The sequence below is a fragment of the Charadrius vociferus genome, unplaced genomic scaffold (genome assembly GCF_000708025.1).
Source record: "Charadrius vociferus isolate BGI_N301 unplaced genomic scaffold, ASM70802v2 scaffold38, whole genome shotgun sequence".
Taxonomy (NCBI): domain Eukaryota; kingdom Metazoa; phylum Chordata; class Aves; order Charadriiformes; family Charadriidae; genus Charadrius; species Charadrius vociferus.
In genome coordinates, this window is record NW_009650176.1 from 2,830,557 (window position 1) to 2,856,097 (window position 25,541).

General features: G+C 38.7%; 1 protein-coding gene across 1 annotated transcript in view; it reads right to left on the reverse strand.

Annotated features, from left to right (window-relative positions):
• Positions 1–25,541, reverse strand: part of MKI67 (marker of proliferation Ki-67) — a 50,505-nt gene that overhangs the window by 15,781 nt on the left and 9,183 nt on the right. Inside the window, exons 8-12 of the mRNA XM_009892746.1 lie at positions 23,916–24,031; positions 23,554–23,584; positions 19,919–20,705; positions 19,552–19,765; positions 15,469–17,464 (exon numbers count right to left, since the gene is read on the reverse strand). Of these exons, the coding sequence (XP_009891048.1) occupies positions 15,469–17,464; positions 19,552–19,765; positions 19,919–20,705; positions 23,554–23,584; positions 23,916–24,031 (3,144 nt within the window). The remainder of the gene's footprint in view (positions 1–15,468; positions 17,465–19,551; positions 19,766–19,918; positions 20,706–23,553; positions 23,585–23,915; positions 24,032–25,541) is intronic.

Here is a 25,541-nt window from a genome sequence, read left to right on the forward strand (position 1 = left end):
CTTCTCTTTCAAAGAAAAGCAAGGATTTACGGCAGCGTGCTGTGCTTCAGACATTTACGTGGTAAATGGACTTTTAGTGGTTAAGAAGAGCCCAATCTTCAAATAACATTTACAGGTTTGATTAGTTGGATTTTCGGGAAAATTTATTTGACCTTCTTAAGGGCAATAAAACCTGCATCTTTTCCTGGTCTTCATAGACACTGAATTTCAAAATACTTCTAGAGCTGCAAAAGTAAATATGTTTGATAAAGACATAGATGCAACTCCCTCTGAAACTAGCAGAAGAGAAGATCATGAGCTCATTTCTATGCCATACAGTAGCCATATAGATTTCCTTATATTTTTCCATACCTATACACAGCAGCCTGGAAAAGGCCCTTAAGTGCAGAACATCCCCATTTCCTTTCCACCATGTGCTAGCACTTCTTAAACTATGTCTTTTTCTAGAAAATGCAATCCTCTCCCTGAAGGAAATGATACTAAGAAAACAAAATAGAAAAGCTAAATATTAAAATTAAGTTGTTTTATTGGAAATATATTTAGAAATACTTTTCGAACAGCTGCAAATCTGTGCAGTCCTTTTTTCTCCTACCATCAATGGCAAAAAATCGTACATTTCTGGAAATCACAAGTTTTTTGTTTAAAGAGCTTCTTCAGCAAGAGCTTCTTTATTGCTAAAAAGTTTCTATTGCAGTGGAAGAACTGAAGTGTGTACATTAAAACAACAACAAACCAACAAAATATTTTGTCTGTTCAACCCTTCAGACTTGATTGAATTTCTCTTTCAAAGTATCATATTGCACTTCAGTGAGGCCAGATCCCTCCTAATGCTTGGACTTCTGTCGGTAAGGATGTGTGTCAGCAACATATTTTAAACTGCTATTCTACAGTCAGAATAGGGTTGTTTTGGTTTTTTTTTATTCCTAAATAGACACTTAAGAGTAAGACTTCTCTCACACAGTTTATGTTCTAAATGTCCATACGTCTTGAGGTAAAACAAGCCACGAGGTGTTTTCTGTCCAGATGCTTGTTTTGCTTACTTGACCTTACTGCCATGCTGTAAGCTTTAAAATGCAGTCTTTTTACTCCTGTGATTCTAATAGCAGCATTAAAAGCCAGTGTTAAAAATGTCGATTTGTTATCAACGTTTCTTCCTTACTATATGTAGACATAGGAATATTTGTCTCAAAGGTCCTAGATGTCTTCTGGCTTTGGTTAAAACATATCCCTACAATCTCGAGTGACCTGGACAAGGTGATCCTGAATTACAATGCTCAAAATCAGATGTGCCTGGATATTGAAATTCTTTTTTCCTCCCTGTGTTTGTACGGTATGCCTACCCTTAATTCTGAACTCTGACTGTAGGTCTCCGGGTCCATAAGGCACCTAGCAGGGAATATAATTTACAGTTTACTTTCTATACTCTTAAATAGTACAATTTTAATTTTTTTTCCCCCTAAGTATAAAATATGCGCAGTATGACCTTTGAGAAGACACAGGCCTGTCTTTGCTTAAGTATCACATAACATAGATCACAGTTTTTAAACGAGGATATGGCCACCTATTCCCAAGTACAGAGACCACAAACGAATGATTCCCGGTTTGGGCTGGGCAAGTACCTTACTTTTCACAGGACCGTCACAGTTTTTACTGAGTTATTGTTAAAATTGATATTTACTATTTCTTGTTAAAGTTGATACTTTACTGTGAAAGATAGCAGAAAGTTTTACTCTGTACTACTTCTGCCATCTATCTTGTAGAAGCTGTGGCTACCAAACACCAGGTTTGGACTACAAGAGTGTATTTTAGCCACACACTATCCTGCGTTCTACTGGAATTTAAAAATTCCTTCCTCAAAAAGAAATGTACCATATTAATACGGAGAACTGCTTAAACTCATTTAAAAAAAAAAAAAGAAATTTATAATACTGAAGATGAGATCACTAATTTTTCTTGAGTTTTCCAATACATGGATGTTTTTTTAATTTTTGGTGCTGATATTTACTACTATTTTCTTTATCATACAGACAACTTAGTGAAGGAAATGCGATGATGACTTGCTAGTCACAGATTGACAGGTACTAAAATCCCTGCTAGGCATAGGTACTCACGCGAACCATAAAAAACTTATTAGTATCTATCCTGAGAACCATAAAAAGCTATCAGATGACCCGATATACCTGACAGTTAAAATTCTAGTTGGGTTTTCTTTACCTTTTCTGGTACTATAAAAGGAAAGGTTATTTCATGACGCGTTCTTCAAGTTTATTGCCTCCACAAATTTAAGCCTTTCAAGCGCAGGTACCTCTAGTCACAAGCCTGAGAATATTCACTAATAATGACTTCTGGAGTTGCACATAACCTCACATGCAAGTTTTAAAAAGGGTGCGAGTCCCACCTGTCTCCTTTTTTTTTTGCGACCTCCTCTGAGTATCAGCCATAAATTATATTCTAAAGAAACAGGAAAGGAAGTTGAAGTGGGAATCTATGGAGACAAGATCCTCAAAGATCATCAATTACCTGATATCTTTTAATCTTTGAGAATTGCCTCCATCAGATCTCAGCCTTTGGGAAATTATCAAACCTGACAGTGTTTACAACTCGGCATCAAGGTTAACAACTACAATCACGCCGCTCTCTCAAAATAGCATTGCGCCTTAGTGTCAAGTCAGGAGAGGAATGCCACGGAAAGATACAAATTAAAAGGTGGAAAATTCAAACCAATACAAGTTTTCTTTCCACAGCTCATGTAATTAAGCAGTTGATCTCACTGTCAAGAAACTCTTTCAAGCCAAGAACTTACAGTATTCAGAAAGGATATTGGATATGAAAGAGAATGTCAAGAACAGACAGAATTGTGGCATTGATTACAAGGCAGGTTTGAAATATTAAAATCCAGTTTTGTTGTCAGGAATTTTTTGAAGGTTTTTAAACCTTCCATGACAATCAAGTTGCTCTTTTCAACCTTATTTATGTAATGGAAGTAGAAAGTCCATATATTTTTAATAAGCGTGGAGATGAAATTTAGAGTATATACATAGGCTCCCACAGTGGACTAATGTAGGACAGTGACAATCAACAGCACAGTAGTGAAAATGCCGTCAAAAGGCTGTTAATACTAACACTCCTAGAAAAATAACGTCTCCTGCTTGAATAATAAACACCCTGGAGATATGTAAAAGATGTGTAGATCTGGCACCTAGGGACGTGGTTCAGCGGTGGACTCGGCGGTGTTGGGTTTACAGTTGGACCTGATGATCTTAAAGGTCTTTTCCAACCAAAGTGATGCTATGATGCTAAATATCATCAACAGTCAGCTCGCGCGATTGAAAACAAGGTTTAAAATATTTATTTCTTCTTCACTACTGGTTCACGATCACTTAACAAGTCTGAATACCCAGCTGACTAAAAGCCCAGCCTGAGAAGGTAACAGTTTTATGACCACATTTAATAAGGTGCGACCGTGCTCTTAAACACAAAAACAAACAAGGAATATTCTGCCTGTATACTCACTATCTTACTATATCCATGTAACATTTTATTTACAAGTAAGACAAAGTAACAGCCTTTTAAAGGGTCTTGAAAAAATTCTTGATCTTTATTAATATACTTGCTGGTATGTCTGGATTTTTTTATTTTTTATTTTTAAAGAAATGAGTCCTGTGCACTATTTGACACCACTTAAGTTTCTTACGCTGTTCTTTTTTCCCCCCTCCTTGGTCTGAAGCAAACACACTGCTGATGGAAAGGCCGACAGCTACAGTTTTGGGTTGTTTTTTTTTTAATGTTATCTCACCATGGACATTTACCACCACTTTTCACCAACATTACTTACTATTTATTCTCTATTGTCTTTTTCCATGTATAATAATCTTTTAAAGAGATTTGTAGATACAAATATATAGAGAGACTTATATACATAGAAACATGTAAATGCAAACATAGCCATGGATAACTCTGAGCACAGTTTTATGCACCCCTGAAACCCAAAGTCATTATAAAAAATATGAAAAGCTGGGGTTTTTGTGGGTTGTTTACCATCATCAAACAAAACCTTTCTAGGAACAAGGCATTAAAAGCAGTGACGCATATATAGAAAATTACATTCTTTCAAAATTCACAATCAAACCTTCCTAGTTCGGTGGGTAAGCAACGCACTCTCTGGGACAGCGACGCTTTACTGCAGACAAACAAATTATGGCAACACCTGCCTGACACTCATCCCTCCTGATCTTAAGAACTACAAAAACTCTTCTGACACTAGAGGTCGGCTGTTTATCCCTTTCCCTTTTCACATTATGCATTTTTAAAATCATACAAATGTTTCTTTAAATGAAATACAAACTGTGTTCTTCCAACAATACATTAAAAGAAAATTAGCTGTATCTTTGCTGCAATCACTTCTAGCTCATAATTTTGGGTGGAAAATGACACTGTAAAAACTCACATCCCAAAAATAAATAAATTGAGGTAGTTGATAGAGTTAAAAATATCTCCTCACAGAGTATTTTGCAATTTATATCAAGCATGAGCGTTAAAGCATCTTTGAAGTCTTTTAACGTACTTTATAATTTAACTTTTACTGTATTTCAATTTTGTGTCCAGAAGTTCTGCACAGGAACCCTTGTTTTTCCCTGGAATATTTACTTTAGTAGGAATTAGACGAACAGCCCATTTTTAAAAGACATTTTGGCATAGTAAAACAATTGTGATTCGCATTTGTTAAGGGCTCCACCGCCTATTTGGGGTTCATTTTCTGATTCCCAAGGACTTTCATTAGAAAAGAAAAAGTCACAAGTGCTTTACCTGATTTCTGTATCTGCTCAGCTGATTTCATCTTTTGTCGGGATGGTCAAAAGACGGCCTTTCAGAAAAAGCAAAAAGCCTACCGCAAACAAATTTAGAAGAGAAAGAGTGAAACAGAAGTATGGCAGTTTGGGAACTATTTTTTCAGCTGTTTTGTAGCTTTACAGGGTTTTTTTAAAAACTAGACATTCAGGTTCCTGAATAGGCATAAATATCTAGCCATTAGAAGCATTTATAACTTATAGAGGGTATATATTTTGGAAATTTCAACAGTTTCCTGAAAAGAATTGAGTATAGGTATGAGTTCAATAGATAACAAGTGACACATGGCACGGGACAACAACCACTCATTCACACACACGTATTTGCCAATAGAGTGTTTGAGGAAAGATTAACTTAATTTCAGAAACTTGAAAACAAATTGCAAGGTAATTTTTGCGTGCTTTGTTACAGAAAATAATTCTAGGTTTTATATCTTCCCTTGGTACAAACTGACCGTGAGGTTCATGCGATGAAGGCATTTCCTCTCTGTCCACCTGAGTTACCATGATGCTACAGCTAATATTTGTCATCGCAAGATGGTTCTCCAAAACTGGCATGTTCTATTAGCAGCTCCCAAACTGTCCTGTGCAAACCCGTGAAGAAACGCTGTATTACCTCTTAGTATCCGCGAGCACCGGACTGGAGCGCTAGCAGCCAGGAGGTGGGTACAGCAGTCTTGGTCCATGGATCTCCATTCAGTTAGGACTGGAATATAGGTTCTTCTTTACTGGTGCATAACCTCCAATAAATATTATGGTAAAAGTACTAAAGAAGTTCACTGCCACACAGATATTAAATGTATATTAAGTATTAACTACACAGTTAGTGTGTTTAGAAACAGGCAAACTGAAGTAACAGAAAGCAATCGTTAGTATTGGTTGTACTGTAACTTGGCTCTAAAAATTGAATTTCATTCAGCTATGTTTCATTCAACTAGAAAACAGCTAAAATATTTAAATAGCGTATACCTTAGAATCTAACCCACAGCTAAAATCTATCTAAATTTGTATTTAACCTTGAGCATTGCTTTCATTGAAGGAGATGTTGACATGGGAATGTAAATCCTTATTTAACTATTTTCTCCCTAAGGTCACATACACATCAACGCAAAGCAACCCTCCAAGGACGACTTCTGATTCATAAACTCAACATTTAATCTAGACAGCAGGTTCTAACGCTTCTCCCACAGGTTTGTAGAATGCTCCTATTTGACTTGAGAAATGCTGCGGGTCACTGGACATTTCCAGGCAGAATTTGGCCAGAAAGCAACCTTTCCTCCCTCTCATAACTGGCCTCTTCCTTAACTAACGATAAATAAATCATCAACAGACTATGAAGGAAATGCTCTCTATATATCAGCAAGGCAGAATGTGAACTTCTTTCTACACTGAAAAGAATATATATATTAAATATATCACTTTGATAATCATACTGTACATATGCTTAGAAAATAGAAAGGATTTAAGGCATTCGAGGCTGATGGTGGGGTTGGGATGGCTGAATGAATGAATTATCCTGCAGCAATCACACATCCTCTGTTCAAAAAGACCATTCTCATGACCCGTAGCACCAATGAAGCGCACAGCATCTAATGATGACATCAAACATATTTAAATACCAATCACGCCAGAATAGTTCGCTATTTCCATTAAAAAGAACATGGATAAGATAGATACTGAACATGTAGGAAACCGAAGATGGTTGCTTTGATCATTCAAAATTCTGACAATAGAGGCTGGAAAATGACAGGTAATCGCCAATCTTAAACTCCCTTTTTCTTAAACACCCAGCTTCAGAAATACACGGCACTGCAGTGAAGTAGCTTTAACTTGTCCTGACAGAATCCTTCCGAAAGACAAAAGAAATGCCCAGAGAAGCTACTGCACTTGAGTTCTTCAATAAAATCATGACAACCTCCGCTTGCTTTTTTGTGTTCCATCCTTTTCTTTCTTTCATTATAAGAAAGTAACCTGCCCAGATTAAAAATCAAAAAGATTGATGATGCAGAAAAAGTTCGCAGTGAACTTTTTCTACCATGTTTTTTTTTGGTTTTTTTTTTAAATTAGTGTTGGCACACTACCAGCAATGATGAAGCATCACTATGGAATACAGAGAAATAGGGTAATTGGAAAGTTTCCTAGGGAAGAAACTTTCTAGAGGAAAGAGAAGACTTGTTTCTTTGGCTAACCGTTCAGTTACAAGCTTTGTCTCAATTCTTCCTGAGAAGTTCACCAACAAAACTTCAGAGGTGTGTTTGAGGTAGACTTGCAATGTCAAATTCTTCAAGTGGAACTGTAGTTGCTGATGCATCTTCATAGAATTTGAATCAACATGATTTCATGTAAAATATCAGTTCTACAAAAAAGCACTAAGTAAATCTGGTTTGGAAATGTCCTGAATAGTGGGCAAAGCAGCAGTCTATGTACGTAGTGCTCTCACAATCACATACAGATTTGTGCAATAAAATGCACCAGCCGGTTATCCTATTCTCATGATATTTTTCCTGGTTTCCTGAGAGCATTTCCACAACTGATATAACAATACCACTTGTTAAGGGACTTCCATAGATTAGCATTTTTTACTTCAGGAACTTCCCATCCTACCTTGTTCATCTCTTCATGAAACAGATCTGGACTTCCGCAGCCCTTCATAGGATGTGCGTGTTCCCAGCAGTACAAACGAAGAAGTTAGTCTTACACCAGGATCTAACTTTAGAGATCTCTCCTCGTTCTAGAAAAGTAATGGGGGTACGTTCTTTAAAGAGACTATGCCAATAACCTTGGACGTTGTGGCTAATATTCCTTATTAGTCTTTAGACCAAATCTGCGTAACAGCGAGGTTGCCCGTGGAAGTGGGAACGAGGAAAGTAGACAATTCCTGAAAGACAATTTTGCCTGGGAGGGGCGAAACATCCACCGTGGAAGAGAATTCACAGTCATTTAATCTCACCTGGCCCTCGGTTAGGTTTCAGACTGGGAACAAACACAAGTAAGAACATATCAAACAGAGTCACTGGAGAAAAAAGAGGAAAAAAAAAAACCACCAAACCTCATTAGTGTCAGAAAAATATTCCTCAGCGTGTACCTGTATTTCCCAGTCACACCATATGGTTTGTGTATGTGCTTACGCAGAGGAGATCGCTTTTGTTTCAGGTGAGATGGTGGGAATTTGCTTTCCTCTGAGATTCTAGGGCTAAAGTTTTAGGGATGCCATGATTGGGAAACAGAGTTAAACAAAACAAAAACAAAAAAAACCCAAACCAAACACGAACCCAAAACCAAAACACCTTCTACTTCTGATGTTATTTATATTGCCTGGGTCAATTTTTTTTACCATTTTTTTCACCCTGCTGTTGACCCCCACCCTGTGTTAAATATATGTGATTTACTCCAAATCACTGCTTCTGCTCCTTCTGAGAATGAAGTGCATACACAGCTGATCTTCAAATCTTATTCAAAAAGTGAAATATTTTTTGGTTTACTTGTCAAATCCGAGCCACAAAACACTTCAGTTTAAAATCTTCTTTAAAGCCCTTACTGTAACATGTAGAATCTCTGGTTCTGTAACATGAGACAATAACAGATATTGTCTTAAATCAATTCCGAAACAGGTAAGCTTCCACAGCGTACGGCGCTCTGTTGGTGTCAATTAGGACTAGGATGGTTTTTAGAGTAAGAGGACAAAACCAACAATCATCTTTTGGAGGGAATTTCTTGGACTGTCCAAATAGGCCATTAGGACCTATTTTGTTAAGAGAAACATTGTCTTCTCTGGTGTCTCAGCAGACACAGCCAGCTATTAAGTTATGGACAATTTTTTAGTTATTATGCAGGTGTTTAAAGTCCATTTAGTTAGAGCAGGCATTAGCTGCTCAACACAAAACAAACACAGAGCAGTTGCTTTCTTGTGGAGTGGAGCACAAACCAATAAGCCCTATTAGCCGCGTGCAGAGCGAGCTCGGCCACCACGGCACTGCACTGCTGAGAGCACATACGGCGACACTCTGGATTCCAGCACAGTTTGTCAGCCCTAAGCTCATCAGCAGACTTGTGCTGACAGCAGCTGAATTGGTCAGAGACGTATCGTCACAACACTTAAAACTTCTGACTGTAAGTCTGGAGGTTGGAGGATGAATGCAGAGAGCCAGCTCAGCTCTGAGCACCACCTGAAATAAAAAGCACTGGGAGGTACAGACCTCCGACTGGATTTGGAAGAGCCAGCTGTGACTAAGCAGGCTTCAAGGTCCAAACTGCTTCATTTATTTCCATTAGCTAAAATACCCCCAGCTTCCATTACCCCAAGAATGGGGACCTGATTACAAGTTCCCTCGGAAGGGAAACACCGAATCCAGTAGTTGTGGCTAATCAAGAACAGTATAGCCATTTCTCATCTATCTGAAAAGCTGAGTGCCAATGCAGGCTTAGATGAAATCACAGTTGAGACTGAACGTATTCTGACATTGCTGTGAAGTATCTATTGTGCTGCGAAGTTTCTTGTCTTTTATTCTCCTGTGCACTGGATATATCTCCATATGCAGGTATATATATGATATCTTTTTTGCATATAAGACCACTCAGTGAATACACTGCTCTGCTTATCTCACTGGCTATCTATTTGCTATGCACAATTCTGCACAAAAAGGTCAACACACCCTCTTCTACCCTATTTGCAGCTGAGAGTTCCAGAACTGGCATGTAAATTGCAAAGCACTCTCCAAGTACTCTCAACACATTAACCCATCGTACCGGAGGCGCTCAGGCATCTGTCTCCAATCAATCACAGCTAGTTCTTACGCTGAACATGCATTAGGTGCCTTGATATTCAGAATTACGCGCAGTAGCTCAGCAGCCCCAGGTTGCCAATGTGCCACGGTTTACCGCTGTGGCAGCAGGGCTGAAATGAAAAACACCACAACCACTTCAAGGCAGTGGTGGAAGCTTCCCCAGCGTTCTCTGGCAGCGCACCTCAATGTACTAACGCAAGGCTTAGTTCTCTTTCGGTACGGAGGATGCTTCCCCACTCAATGCTTACTATCTAAATTAGAGAAGATTATGTGACCCACTGTTAATTGTTAAGAAACACGGTTGTGTGTTACACAATTAAACATGGAGCGTTTTCTCAGAGCAATAGCCTTCAGCACTGTTTTCTGTTCTGGAAAAACAGTCTTGGCTTCTGCCTTAAGACTTTGATTTAGCATTAGGCCAGAAATATTGCCTTGAGTAACTACGGATTGATATCAGCCTGAAAAAAGAGGTACAGCCACTTGATTCTCTTATGTGAGAAGAGAGAAAAACGTACAGATGCGAGCTCAAAATCCATCGAGCCTGTGGGGCTCACCTGGAAGAAGGGTACTTACTTCAAAAGCCTCAGGTTAAAGCATTACTGTATTTCCTCTTTATATCCACACGTCATAGCGAAGGCTACCGAGCCAAAATAAGGAGAGCTTGCTGTATTTCTGCAATCAGGACAGGCAGTAGGAAAAACTCCTTATGGTTCAGTTGAAACATCAGTGTGAAAGCTGAGCAGCAGTTGAGCAGAAACGCCAAGATCTGAGCAGAAACCGTCATTCAGAGGGATCAGCGAACAGGATACAAGTGCAGAAATGAGTTCTCAAGGAGCTGAACGCCAAGGAAAAGGAGAGTTCTCCAAACAGAAAGATCCTCTGCAACTTAAGATACACAGATGAATACAATGACACATACAGCAGTGCTCTCCAACGCGTTCACCTTGATACCATGTTCAGGATTTCATTTTCTCTGGACGTTGTTCTTTGATAATGTGCGTCACTAATTCTTCCTGTCTTTGTTCTCTGCTGAGATCTAGCCATCTTCTGCAAAACATTCAGCTAGGAGACAATGACCCTCTTTTCCATAAGAATGTCAGATGCTGGGAAAGAGGGTAAGAAATGCTACATCATCAACATTAACAATAAAATCTTCCTTTTAGCACAACTTTCAAATAGCATAGCTTATGAGCTTAAGCCTACAGCCGTGTCTGCAACACTTTGGTGTTTTAGGGTTTTTTTAACCTCCTAAAGTGCACTATAGTGATAGTGGGGCTCTGACAAAACGATCCCCTATACGTTAACTTCCAGGGGTTACAAATGCTAAATCCCTTCAGTGCATCAGTGGATGGCTATAGTCTGCGGGCTTCGCTGAAAACAACAGGGGATACTTCTAGGAAGCAGCCAGTAGGGGCTGATAGAGCGTTAGGTTCATGAAAGGTGGAGTTTTGGAGTCTGTTTTGCAGTTAAGTAGACTTCGAGCCATGAACTAAGCACAAGGGGAAAAAGACCACCCTTTCGTAAGGTGAGAGGAAACTGGAGAAGTTCCTCAGCCTGCTGGGGCTTAGTATAAATATAGATCCAATAAAACAGGTATGATTCTGAAAAACTCTTGGGAGAGTAACAGTCCAGACCTACTGCCAGAGTCGCTGTGACAAGATGCATGAAACCACGTGACCTGAAAGTTAGGAAGATCCTGTGCCATAGATCCATTAAACACTCTGAGTAAAGATGTTCCTCACATCTGGAAGGTTTAAATTAAAGCTGGAGAAGACTCCTCAATCCTATAGCAATAACCATCACCATGTGCCAACTCTAACCACAAAAAAGTTTGGGGGTTGCTACTATTTCTAAAGGAATAGACCATCCACTGGTCCTGATCAGTGGAAAGCATTTAACTACAGTACAGCAAATACATGCACGATTCATGAACTAATTTGAAAATATGACGAGATCTACAGCATCTTACACTTCCAAATCTACACACCAGAATTGAAGTCTAGAAGAAAATAGTGCACTATAACAGGATAAAGTGCCCAAAGCATTTAAGAAAATACAGATATGGACACAGCACATTCCACATATTAAAAAATACTTTAAAAAAATCCTTCATATCATATCACATCTGAGCTCTGAATGCCTGGACAGCATCCAATGCATTCATTACTTAATCTGGCTATTTTGGATTTTGAAGGGATAGAACTACAGTCTTCACAAATGAGAACTCACCTGAAGGAAGTGCCATTCATTATCATTCCCAAAAAGAAGAGCTGGCAAAGAACATCCAAACATAGCATCCAACTGTCCTTCCGTAGAAACATCTGTAACTCCTCACAGACTAGATAAAAATGTGGACTTTTAATTCTGGTCTTAATAGTGCACAAAAGTCAGATGCCCCAGAGGAGTTTTACCCCTTTCTGCAGTAACAGGAAGGCCCCAGCCTTGAAGGCAAATGCACACTGCTACTACCTCACACTGCAGACACCAATCTCCAAAAACGGTCTCCAAACTGCTACTCCACATTTAATTAACTCTATGAAAAGGGGCAACATCACGCCTTCGTACACTCACTACTCCTGTCTCTTACCAGCGCTCACTTACACACAGAAGTGCTGCACAGTCCGGCCGTCTTTACAAGAGAAGCGTCTGCACTGCAGAAGATCCACGGCGCACTTTCAAAACCATGCCGTGTGGCTAGAGAGAATCAGCCTTTGAAAGACACTTGTAAGAGGACAGTAGTAAGTATACACTCGTAACTGTTCTGAAGAACAGAAAACACACAAGTCCCAAATTGTTCACAAATTTAATGTCTTAAAAATCTGCACTTTTAAGTACAATGAACTTATGTTTTTTAAAAAAAAATATAAAAATTTCAGCATAATAATTCCGCTAATACATCTATAGGTTTTTAAAGAATATTTACAGAACTGCAATGAAATAAAAAAAGACTTAAGCACATGAAAATTTAAGCAGAAATTAGCTTACAATTACACTGGCAGTAAAGCAATATGGCTTCCTGACTGCTGTACTGATTAACAGAAATAGAGGGATAAATACTGTTACGAAAAGATTTATTTTTATGTTTGCAGCTTCGCATAAGCACCCCATGGTTTAGGAACCACTACACATAGACAAACCTATTAAAACAGATATCTATGTCGCATCTGTAAGCACCTTAAATATATTTTGATATTATAGTTCAGTGATTGCTTTATACAATCTGAGCTTAAAAATCTGAGTTTAAAAATCTGAGTGCAAGTCAATTCACATTAAAAACCTGCAATTTAATTACTGAATTGATTTAAAAACTGGTTCTGTGACTGTTAAGCCTATTTTCTTGTTCTTGCACTTGTTCTTGTGCTTGATCTTGTCCTCCTGTCCGTCCCTTCTGCAGTCCGAGTAGCCCTTACAGACTCTTTGACAAGATCTTCTTTAGTTTTGCTTCTTTTTCCTTTTTGCAGCAATCTATTTTCATCATTCTCTATTTGTACACAAAAAAAAAATGTGTAAATTTTTTATCATAAATCAAACATTTTATATAAAATTTAATCTTCAGTTAGATTGTTTTTAAAGGAAATGTCCCTAATGACTACATTCCAAAGATTACATCTATGAATTCAACAAACCCGTTACAAACCCCATACTTATGCACATCCAATATCCTTTAAGATAGATCCCTGAGGACTTACAGCTATTTCTGAAAGTAGGTTAACATTAATGAGAGCACCAAACCCAATTAGCTACCATTTTCGCTAAAATTCTTTCCACTGATATGTAAAACTAAAATACATCCAGCATGGAAGAAAAATCCTACCAAAATGAGTATATAGTAACTAACTTATGGTCCAGATAAAGGTGAAATCTCAGGCTATTAACTGTAAAGACCGGACACCTATGTAAGTACCTAGATAGCACAGAAAAGTTAAGCTGCTCCAAGAGAGAAGCATCAACCCAAGCACCAGACATAGAAACTGTCACTAAAATCCATGTGGGGTAAGATGACCTCCCTGGAAAAGAAGCTACCTGGGCACGTAGTATATCGGAAGCGATCAATTGTTTGGCAAGTACATGCATCAGCAGCAGGAAGAAGAAACTAGCAAGTGTGTAAAGGGAAACAAAAGAAAACTCAGTAAATGAAGACAGATACATGGCAAAAACAGATGTTTATACTACATGAGGATACACACATGCAACAGAAAAGGGAAAGAGCCAAAGAGAAATGAAACAAAGGGCACAGTCAAATCCCAACAAAGTTTTTAACACGTTTTGGCAGGAAATTCCTCAATATGTAGCTCTAACAGTTCACTGTTATTTCTATTTGCACACATTTATTTGATAATATTTTCTAATTGCATCATGGTGGTTTTTAAGTTACATCACATCAAGCTGAAAATTGTAGGGAATATTTTAGATGTCTGCAGCAAGAGTTCTACAGGCTAGGGGAAAGCAAAACAGTAAAGGAGGAAATGGGAGACACGGGGAAGTTTTGCTGTCTTTTTAGCTTTAACCCCTTCTAGCATCAACTTCAAAAAACAGTTCATGACTAGTTAAGGTACTCCACAACGTAGAGACGTAAAAGCAGGAGCTTAGATTGTATTTAGGAGAAAACAAGATGAACAACGGGTGCTACAAACATGTGATTATCATGTTCTGCCATTACCACCATCTTCTGCATGTAAGCTAGTTGCTGTATTTACTCTAAGCTATAATTCATTGTTATGGATTGAGACAGAATGTATTATAAGAGAGCATGAAAACATTTGAATACCCCAACAGAGGAAGACCCCACGTCATATCCCATAAATCCAATCCCTTCTACTTAGGAAAAACATCTTGTTTATATAAGATAACATAGGATAACATAGACCTTATTTACTTCAGTCTTCTTGCTATATTGAAGACCTACTCTCTCTATCTATGTTAAAGCATGGCAGCCCACAGTAATACTGAAGTTTTGCACACATTATTGTTATATCTATAAATAACTTTGCTATACTTAGAGAACAGGAAGCAAATTCTTGCCTTACCTGATTTTAATTTTTTGGATGCTAAATCATCTGCTGGCAACTGACATTTTCTTCTGCGAGAAGTGGAAGTTGCCTGTTGTGTAGGGTCAACCTCTTTTCCTTTTCCAGACTGATTATACTTTTCGGAACCAGTGGATGTCAAACACGCACTCTGAGTTTCTGAAGTGTTATCATTTTCTGGCAAGTGGCCATTTTTACAAATAGCAGTAGCTGCCTCTGATGTGAATTCTATCTTTTTCCTTTTATTCCTCAATTGCCTTGTTTTTTCCTGGGATGAATTATTTTCTAGAGATGTATCTTCACCTTCTTTAAGAATCCTCTTTTGACCTCTACCTCTGGGCAAGACAGGTTTTTCCCTGAGAAAAGTAGAACTAGGTTCTTCAGATTTGGAAGAAATTCTTGTCTTTCTGCCCACTCTTGATGGATTTCCTTTTGCAGATGGAGCTATGTCCAAAAGTTTACCCTGTTGTTCTTCAGGAGTTTCGTTCTTACCATCTTCTGGCAAACCTTGAAGTGAGGTGGAACTAACAGCCAGCGAAGGGATTGTTTGCCTTGAGTTCCCTTTTGAAAGATCCATTTTTTCTTGGGAAGTACAATTTTCCAAAATCAGCTTTTTTGCTTCCCCATAATTATTCCTTCCACCACTTCCTTTTGATAAGACCCATTTTCCCTGCATAGAAGTAGAACTTATGGGTTCTAACAAAACAGCAATTTCTTTCCTGCTGCCTTTTCTCAGTTGATTTTCTTTTACAGATAAATCAAAAGTTTCTAACTGAACATTTTTGTCTTCTTTAGGGGCTTCTTCCCTACCATTATCTGCTGGCAAAACACTTTTTCCTCTAAGAGAAATGTTATTAGTTGTATGTGATGCCAGAGCAGTTTCTTTCTTTCTTCCCCTTCCTAATGGCTTCTCTTTTGCACAGGACGCTGTTTCCAAAGGCGTATTTTGTTCTTCATTAGTACTCTCCTCTTTATCATCGGTTTCTGACAAGCCACATTTTCTCTGGAGAGAAGATGAACTTTTTGCCTCTGCTGCTAGATCAATCTTTTTCCTTTTGTCCCTTGCTGATGCATTTGCTTTTGCCTGCAAAGTTTCATTTCCCAAAGCTGGATTTTGATCTTCTCTCACAGCCATCTTTTTATCATCACCTTCTAGAAACCCACGTCTTGTTCTGATAGAAAGAGATCTAGATGTTTGTGATGCTGCAGCAACCTCTCGTCTTTTCCCTCGTCTCAGTGGATTGTCTTCTGTTGAAGAGGGAGTAGCTCCCAAAGACGAATCTTGCTCCTTTACAAAAGCCTCATCTTTACTGTGATCTGCAATTAAAGTTTGTTTTCCCATAAAGGTAGAACAAGCTATCTGTGGCACGGAATCAACTTGCTTTCGTCTGCTCCTCCTTACTTGTAAAGAAGGATTTTCTGAAGTCTCATGTTGACCATCTTTGTCATCCCCAGGAAAACTCCTTTTTCCTCCAACTGCTTTGGAACTGGCTTCTTCAGGTTCAAAAGTAACTTTTCTACCTCTGCCTCTTCTACATGCAATTTGATTTGTTTGTGTTTCATTCTCTTGCAGGACTTCAGTTTGGTTTGGTTTAAGTATTCCCTGTTCATTTCTTGTCCACTTTTGACGGCCACGAGCAAGACTGTCACTGTTTGCAGCAGGTATTGATGTGCCAGCTGGGTCGTTCTGGTCCTTCGTGACTTGGTATGTATTTTTGACACAAATAGAGCTCAAAGAATCTTTGAGAGAAGATTCATCCATTTCTGCTTCTGACTTATTTTGGGGAGTAATTAGTTCTAGGCTGTTTATATCTTCGGCAAATTCATCATGCTTTTTCTCCAAAGAGCCATTTTTGCCTCTCCTGTTTCTAGTTCGATTTGTTTCTTGTACTGTACTTCTGTTTGCTTCCAAGTTCAGAGCAGTGACCGGGTTTTCATTTGCCTCTCCAGAAGGTGACTCTGCCTTTAATCTTTGAGATGCCTCTGTGGTATTTTCCTGAGCATTTTCCGTTTCATCTCCCTGAGATACTTTAATCTCATTTGTGATACATGAGTGTGTTTCAGCATCAGTTTCAGCTGAAGTTTCCTCGGTTTTTGGAATGTTTCGTATCTTTTCAAGTCCCATCCCACAACTGTCTGCTTTTACTTCAGTTGAGTGCTTTCTAGCGCTTCTTAAAGACTTAACTCTTTTCTCCGTTATCTGTATTCCTAGTTTAGTTCCATTTTCAGATACTTCTGCTGTGGCAGTCTCAGTATCTTTGTCAAAAGTTCGTTCATCTCTCTGTATCATCTTTGCTGCTGGGTCTTTGCGAAGCTTCCTTGTTGTTCCATGAATGTCCTCTGAAGAAGCTTGCTTAACTTGGTCATTTCTAGCTCTTCTTCCTCTTTTAGGTGGAATCAGTGGTTCTGTGTTTTCTACTTTTTTTACTCCTCTAAACCTCTTCCCAGGTGACAGAAGCATTTCTTCCCTATCTTCTATACCACCGTCATTAGATTTGCTTTCAGATGTTTTTACATCTGTTTGTAGCTGACAATTTTCATTTTGAATGCTACTAGATACACTTACTGTCTTTATGGTTGGATCATCTGCAGTTTCTAATATGTCATTGATGCCATCCTTCTGCAAAGTCTGTTTCATATTTGCAGGTTCTTTGCATAGCACTGAAGAATCTTTGCCACAAGACTCAACATTCTCACTTGGATGCTTTACCTCCTTTGCTTCTTTCCTTTTACCTCTTCCTGGTCTTTGAGTAGGTCCGTGCGGTTCCACATGTGAAACAGTTTCAACTTTTTCTTGATCAGGGTGCTTTGAAACAATTTCTTCTCGTATGCAACTGTTTGTTCTCCTTCCTCTTCCTTCATTTTTAGCTGCTGGAGTTGAAGTACTGATCTCTCCTGCCTCCTCTTGCGTGCTTTTTTTTTCCAGACCTTGCAATGCTTTTAAATTCAAATCCTTTTCACACTGCTTTGCTGAAGCAGAACATACTGTCTTCCGCGGTCTGCCCCTTTTTGGTCTCTGGGTAGACTGGTGTTCACTAGTTGATTCCTTCTGTTGAGAATCTTCACCATGTGAAATATTTCCTTTGTCTTCTAAATTATGTTTTTTCCCCCGTTCAAAGTTTTTACATAGAAAAGAGCACAAACAGAAGTTTTATATTACTATGACTGATCAAAGTATCTGTGAGTTTCGATTTTCCTGACAGAGTCACCTTGCTCAAACAAATCACGCTTAATATTCTTAATTTAAAAACAAATAAATAATTATTTTAACCAACTCCTAGACTAAAGGCCAGGCTTCTGACCAAAGATGTTTGCCTTATTTAGTGGGTAGTATTAATAGGTTTAAGCTATGTTCTTAAAAAAATTTTAAATTGAGACCTTAACATCAGGTTTTTACATGAGTATGTTTGGAGATGTCAACATTACCACACCAGACTACTACACTGCTGCTTCTACACCAGGATAATTCCAGAGCCCAGTGTTCATTAGGGATGAACACCAAATACCATGAGCTATGCACGCTTTGCACTGTATATTTTTGAAATTTTTAAAACATATGTTAAAACTTTATAACAACATATATTACCTTGTATATTCATTATTCCCCTAGTTAAAGAAAAAGTATTTGTACTTACCAAATTTATGGCTGGAATTAGTACAAGGAGGTGCAGTATCTTCTTGCATAGAATCCATAACACTTACTGATCTGACCTGAGGGAATAAACAATAATCAATAAATACACGTCTGACAGGACAAGAAATAATGGAGCCAGCCAACACAAAATTAATGTATAGTAACAGTTGAAGAAAGTCTTGTCAAATACTTTCTGCTAAAAATGAAATCAAGTTAGTTTTGTAACTGCATCCGTTATTTTAAATTGGCACACACACAGAGAAAAAAAATCAAACCTAATACTTGACATCTGAGCTATTGTGGCCGTTTTTAAAGTGAAAGATAACAAACACTGCATAGATTTAAAAAAAGTATTAATTAAATTGGCTCAAAAGTGTTTAAATGAGTGCTCAAAAGGAATCTGCAGTATGGAAGCTCAATCATTTGAGTATTTTGTAGTGGTCTATTGTAGTTCTACACTGATGAACACTAAGCCCAGTGATACTCAACATTTTACCTATGGATCTGGGAATGAACATAAAAATCAATACTAATAAAATTCACAAATGACAAGAATGATGAAGCTGTGAATTATAAGGTCAGAATGGTCATCCACAGCAACCTCAGTAACTACTTAGGGAGGGTTCCTTCAAAGAAAATACATATTAATTAACATAGGCAAATGTACAGCAATAAAGCTATCTCTATAAAATACTCATGCATTCAGGAAGCAATGAATGAAAGACTTAGGGGCATAGGGAGCTATCAGCTGATCACATGGTAACATATTTTGTCAAATGCTCAACACTTTTGGATGCGCAAGGAAAAAGAGAGCTTAAAATTTAATCTATAGTGTATGAAGCAGCTGTACAAAATTAAAAAAAAACCAACCATATGCCTTGCTTGTGAAAAGGAAGGCTGAGAAAGAATTTGACTAAAGTTTGTAAGCAAGTTAAAGGGTGCTTTAAACGTAACAGGAACAAGTGACCAGAAAAAAGAAAGTGCTCGGATTCAAATTTGTAATAAGCTATGTCTTCTAGCAGAGGGGCATTCACCTGGACAAAGCTATCAAGAAAAAACAAAGACTGTCAACTTTACAGTTTTCAAATCAACAGGAGGTGTTTTTCTAGAAGGTATCTTTTCCTCAAGAGGTTATGGGCATGACATATTTGAAGTGTTGTTACATACAAGATGACACACTCAGAAGCCGAGAATTCATTTACACCACAGGCTTCAAGGTCTAAATACATTCCTTCCAAACGCTAAAGACAGTATTTTACCTTCATTTCCTCTGGTGTATCAAACATTTCTGGAACTCCAACATAGTCCACTTCAAAATCAGAACATTTCTGCCTGGGTTCTGCCATAAGCCTTTGCAGACCCACAAAATCGTCAACTGGTTGATACTTCTCTCTCGGAGTCTTCACTAGTCTACTAATACCAAACACATCTTCTATGGGTTCAACTTTTTCCTTTGGTGTCTTGAAAATACGGCTGACACCAATCATGTCTTCTACTGGTTGATACTTCAACTTTGGAGTTTTCTTGATTAAAGTAACACCTGCCACATCTTTCACTCCTTCCCTTTTTTCTATTGGAGTCTTCAGCAATCTTTTAAAGGCAGGTTCATCTGTGATAGGTTCCAACTCTTGCTGTGGGGTCCTCAAGAGCTGCTTGACGCCTGACAGGACCTCAACTGGTTCTGGCTTTTGCTGTGGCGTCCTCATGAGCTGCTTAATGCCCAGCAAATCTTCTACAGGCTCCAACTTCTGCTTCGGGGTCTTCATGAGCTGCTTGATGCCCGACAAAGCCTCTACAGGCTCCGGCTTCTGCTTCGGGGTCTTCATGAGCTGCTTGATGCCCAACAAAGCCTCTACAGGCTCCGGCTTCTGCTTCGGGGTCTTCATGAGCTGCTTGATGCCCGACAAAGCCTCTACAGGCTCCGGCTTCTGCTTCGGGGTCTTCATGAGCTGCTTGATGCCCGACAAAGCCTCTACAGGCTCCGGCTTCTGCTTCGGGGTCTTCATGAGCTGCTTGATGCCCGACAAAGCCTCTAAAGGCTCCAACTTCCTCTTTGGAGTCTTCATGAGCTGCTTGATGCCTGACAAGGCCTCTGCTGGTTCTGACCTTTGCTCTGGGGTCCTTAAAAGCTGCTTGATGCCTGACATGACCTCAGCTGGCTCCAACTTCTGCTTTGGAGTACTCCTTTTACTTCCTGATTTCACCCGACATGCTTGTTTTGCTGGAATTATTGACAAACGATCCATACTACTATCTTCTTCCAGTATAGCTTTTCTTTTTTCAGGAGTTTTTGTGGCTATTGCATCAAACACAGAGTTTAGAGACTCCTTTCTCAGCAAGTGACAAATGCCTGGACTGTCTTGTTTCTGTTCTGAAGCATCTGAACTACTTAACGGTGACACCATCATCTCTCCTGCAATAAGTAGTAGATATATGTAATTTGGAAAAAGAATTAAGCAGAAAATCCAAGCATTCTAACTGCTGTATAACTAAGTAAAATGGATTCAAACACCTTGAGCCTTCTAGAAACCAAAATCCAGAAGTATGCATCAACAATTGATTTGGTAATTAGCTTTGACAAGGCACAACATGCATTTAAAAAACTGACCATAAGAATTTTTTTTTCTTATTTGATTTAAAATTAGCATTCTCTGTTGTCCCTAAAATTTCTAGTAGTACAAGTTTTTTAGTGCAGTTTCTTTTGTGTTTTTAAGCAATAACAGACATAGATCAGAAATTTTTACATTAAAGAACACATTTGACCTTTCTGACACAAAGGAAGAAAAAAATGACAAGAGATTTTTGTAAAATTTGTATCGTAGAATACCTCGAGTTGGAACAGACCCACAAGGATCATCGACTCCAACCACCTGCTCCTCACAGGACTACCTAAAACTAAACCACATGACTAAGAGCATCATCCAGACACTCCTTGAACTCTGACAGGTTTGGTGCTGTGACCACTTCCCTAGGGAGCCTGTTCCAGTGACCAACCACTCTCTCTGTGAAGAACCTTTTCCTAATGTCCAACCTGGACTTGCCCTGATGCAGCTTCATTCCATTTCCTTGTGTCCTATCACTGCTCAGAGATCAACGCCTCCCATTCCGCAGCCTGCCTTGAGGAAGTTGTAGACTGTGATGAGGTCACGCCTCAGCCTTCTCTTCTCCAAGCTGAAGAAACCTCTGAACACACTGTAATAGTTTGATGTCCTTCTTATATTGAGGTGTCCAAAACCACACACACCACTCGAGGTGGGGCTGCCTCAGTGCCGTGCAGAGTGGGACAATCATAGAATGGTTTAGGTTGGAAAGGCCCTTGAAGATCATCAAGTCCCAACCCCCCTGCCATGGGCAGGGACACCTCCCACCAGCCCAGGTTGCCCAAGGCCCCCTCCAGCCTGGCCTTGAACTCCTCCAGGGATGGGGCCTCAACAACCTCTCTGGGCAACCTGTGCCAGTGCCTCACCACCCTCACAGTGAAATACTTCTTCCTAATGTTTAATCTAAACCTGCCCTCTTCCAGTTTATAGCCATTCCCCCTCCTCCTATCACTCCATGCCCCTGTAAAAAGTCCCTCCCCAGCTCTCCTGGAGCCCCTTTAGGCACTGGAAGGCCGCAATAAGGTCTCCCCGGAGCCTTCTCTTCCCCAGGCTGAACAGCCCCAACTCTCTCAGCCTCTTCTCATAGGAGAGGTGCTCCAGCCCTCGACCGGCTAGCTATGCTGTGCTTGTTGCACCCCAGGACATGGCTGGCCCTTTTGGCTCCCAGGGAACCCTGTTGACTCATGTTGAGCTTACCATCAACCCAAACCCCCAGATCTCTTTCCGTGGGTCTTCTTTCCAGCGTCTCATCCCCTAATTTGTATGTATAACCAGGAGTACCCCATCCCAGGTGGAGAATCTGGCACTTGCTCTTCTTAAACTTCATACATTAGCTGATTGCTCAGCTCTCTTGTCTATCAAGATCTCTCTATAAATCCTCTACCCTCAAGGAAGTCTGCAGCTCCTCCTTGTTTAGTATCATCAGCAAACTTAATGAACATTTGATTCCTGTGTCCAGATCATTTATAAAAACATTAAAGAGCACTGGCCCTAAAATTGAGCCCTGGGGGACCCCACCGGTGACTGGCCACCAGCCTGATGGAACCCCATTTGCTATAACTTTTTGAACACAACCCATTAGCCTATTGCTCATCCAGCCTGCTTGCCCACCGGTTTAAGGAAAGCACTAAATAACAGGATAAATAACAGCTGACAACAGACGTTTTCAAGTGGATGAAGATCACTATAGTCATTCTTCTTTTCAAAGAAAACATTTTTTACTAGACTTCCTTCTGAAGTTATAACGAGGTTTGTTATATCTAAGCCTATCTTCCACAACATCTGAAATAAACCCAAATACATTTCAACTATTTTTATTTTAAATACTGGAGGATTTATCCTTGATTTTTCTTGGTGTTTCAGTAGATGCTCAGTTTTGTTAAGTTCTTAAGAAAACAGAACTTTAACCTCAAGAGTTCTGAGTTATACAGGGACACAATGACTGGTATGCAAGGTTATTAGCAAGAGATGCACGACAAATTACCATCTTAATACAAATCCTCTTAACCTGACACTATTTATTTTAAATAGACTTTTAAATTCAATAGAATTTTAAATAGACTTTTTCTGCAAGACTAGACAATAACTGCTCCCTGGCATAAAACTTTGTCACTGGACTTAGATGTAGCCAGAGACAACTGATTAAGGAAGTATAGTGCTTCAGCGCAAGACTTGCCTGAAACAATACTTCAACACCTTGAAGTTTCACACCAAATAGAACAAATAAGAGAATAACAGCTATCACAAAATTAACTGGAACTACAAAAATGTCTTTTAATACGCGATAAAAATCAATGGTTCCTTTTAGGGGTTGCCAGATGCTTCATCTCTATACATCAAGCCTGCCTAGGCAGAGACTACTCACTGTCTCAAGTAGCAGACACACCACTACCCCTAATTTTACTGAAACATTTCCTTTTGTTTCACGTAACAAACGTACCAGATTCTTCAGGAGTGTGCAATTCAGAAATTTCTGCTGCAGTACATGTTGGTGTAAAATCAGTCTTCTGAACAGTGGCCAAAGGTAATGATTTTCCACTCTTATTTTCTGGAGTTTGAAACATTTCAGTCATTCCTATAAATTATATTTAGAGAAATGAGCACATGCTTTGACAAAAGAACTGCACAGTTGGAAAAGCGAGCAACAGATTTTAAACTTACCTGTGAAGCTTTCATCCATGTTCATGTTTAGCTTCAAAATAGGATTTTTTACCACTTTAGGGACTTGTCCAGCTGTTCTGATTGTGGTGGAATAAGCTCTACCTACAACTATTGTAGCAGGTGACTCTGCATGACCTGTACTACAATGACCTTTTATTTTTCTTTCTGGAGTCTGCAGAGGGGAAAAATAACAAAAAAAGTCAGCAAACAAAGATTCCTTTTATATAAAAACTACATTTCTTATATGTTGTGACAAAGACATCAACACCCATTTAACATCATACTATAGCAAAATACCTACAAGCTGTTTTGTGGTTATACAAAAACAAAAAAAAAGAAACATGAAAAAAGAAAAACAATACCTTTGGCGATTGGGTTATCTTCTTTAGGGATCTTCCTTTTCGGACACTTTTTTTAGCGGTCTTTGACTGTGGTCTTGCGACACCTAATTTTACCACTTCTGCCCAAGATTTTACAACTAGAAAGCAAAAAAGAAATAACCACTTTAATCTTCATCTGTATAAATGGAAGTTCACAATTATTTCTTTATGATTCCAATGGATTTGCTGCAGTCAGCCATAGGAAAGCAGTTGTTGTATCACCTGACAATACCAATACTAAAGTGCTCTGTGAAACGCTTTCAATTGGAAGACCCAATTTCAGCTGAAGTTTAGCAAGTGTCCAAGTACCCAGTATAGCTTTCCACAAGAAAACAACAACTAAAAGCTTCATAAAGCATCAAATAGATGTTAGATCCTGGAGCTGAATGCTGACCCAATTCTGACCTAATTTTTTTTTGTAAGGAAATAAATTTTCCCAATAGGAACTTTCAGTCTTATTCATTAATATGCCTGAATTTTTCCCTGCTGGGACATGAGATGTAGCATCAGAGAAATGACTTCTAAGTGAAACATGTCGAGCTTATCTTTCACCACCTTCCCAAGGAATTTTGTAGTCAGGAAATTATTTTTTTATATTGCTTACACCATTTAGACTGACACAGACCTTCCATATTTTTTCTTACATCACGTTATTGTTATAACATATTCTGAAAAATCCCAAAGCAAAGTTACCATTATCACAGCATCATTCTGTACACAGTAGAGGAATAGGGGAATTACTTACAGCTGTGTAATAAATGAAGCTGTAAGTTGGTAGGACATCTACTTTGTTTACTTCAGAAATAGGCTATGAGAAGATAAGGATCATATATAAGAAACAATTACTTTTTTTAAGTAGACATAAAAAGGGGAATGTCATTCCTGAAGAAAATGATATTATTATTCTCTTGTCAGAATTGCTGTGCAAGCTGGGATTAGTAAATAAAAAAAAATAACTTTGAAGAGCTGTCATTGCTAGGGAGTTCAGGATACATAAAAAAATGCCAACCATGCAGGAAATTATCTGAAAAAGCACTGGAAGTGCAAATTTTATTTTGGATACAAAGTAGATATCCAAAATTTTTTTAAGAACTGTGGTGTTCTTCTCATATTACTGAAGAAACTGATGCACTGATATTAAACCACTTAGACATTACAAAGGGTTGGTAAAAAACAGTATGTCATTAATATTTGTGAAGTACTCTGCAGCTATTAAAATCAATGGACCAACCAAAACCACTGAAAAAAACCCCCACTTATTTCACTAAAAGACTAATACCACTTTCAGCTATATTAACCAGGATGTACTGTGAAAGCTTCTGATTTTATCTCATTGTGTAATAATAATCATGAGACCATCATTGGGACATTGTATGTAGTATGTTGTTCAAAATTTTCAAATGACACCACAAAGAATGGAGATAGTAAAGAGCAATAAAAATTCCTGAGTGAATGGTGGTGTTGATGGGAAGCTTTAAATTTGTTTTTGAAAAAGTCAAATTGATTTAATTTGCAACAACAGATGACAAAGACACCTTATCTGTAAGTTTCTTCAACGATAAAAATTTCAAGAACCAGAGCTCCCCCATCTTAATGTTTCCAATGCTG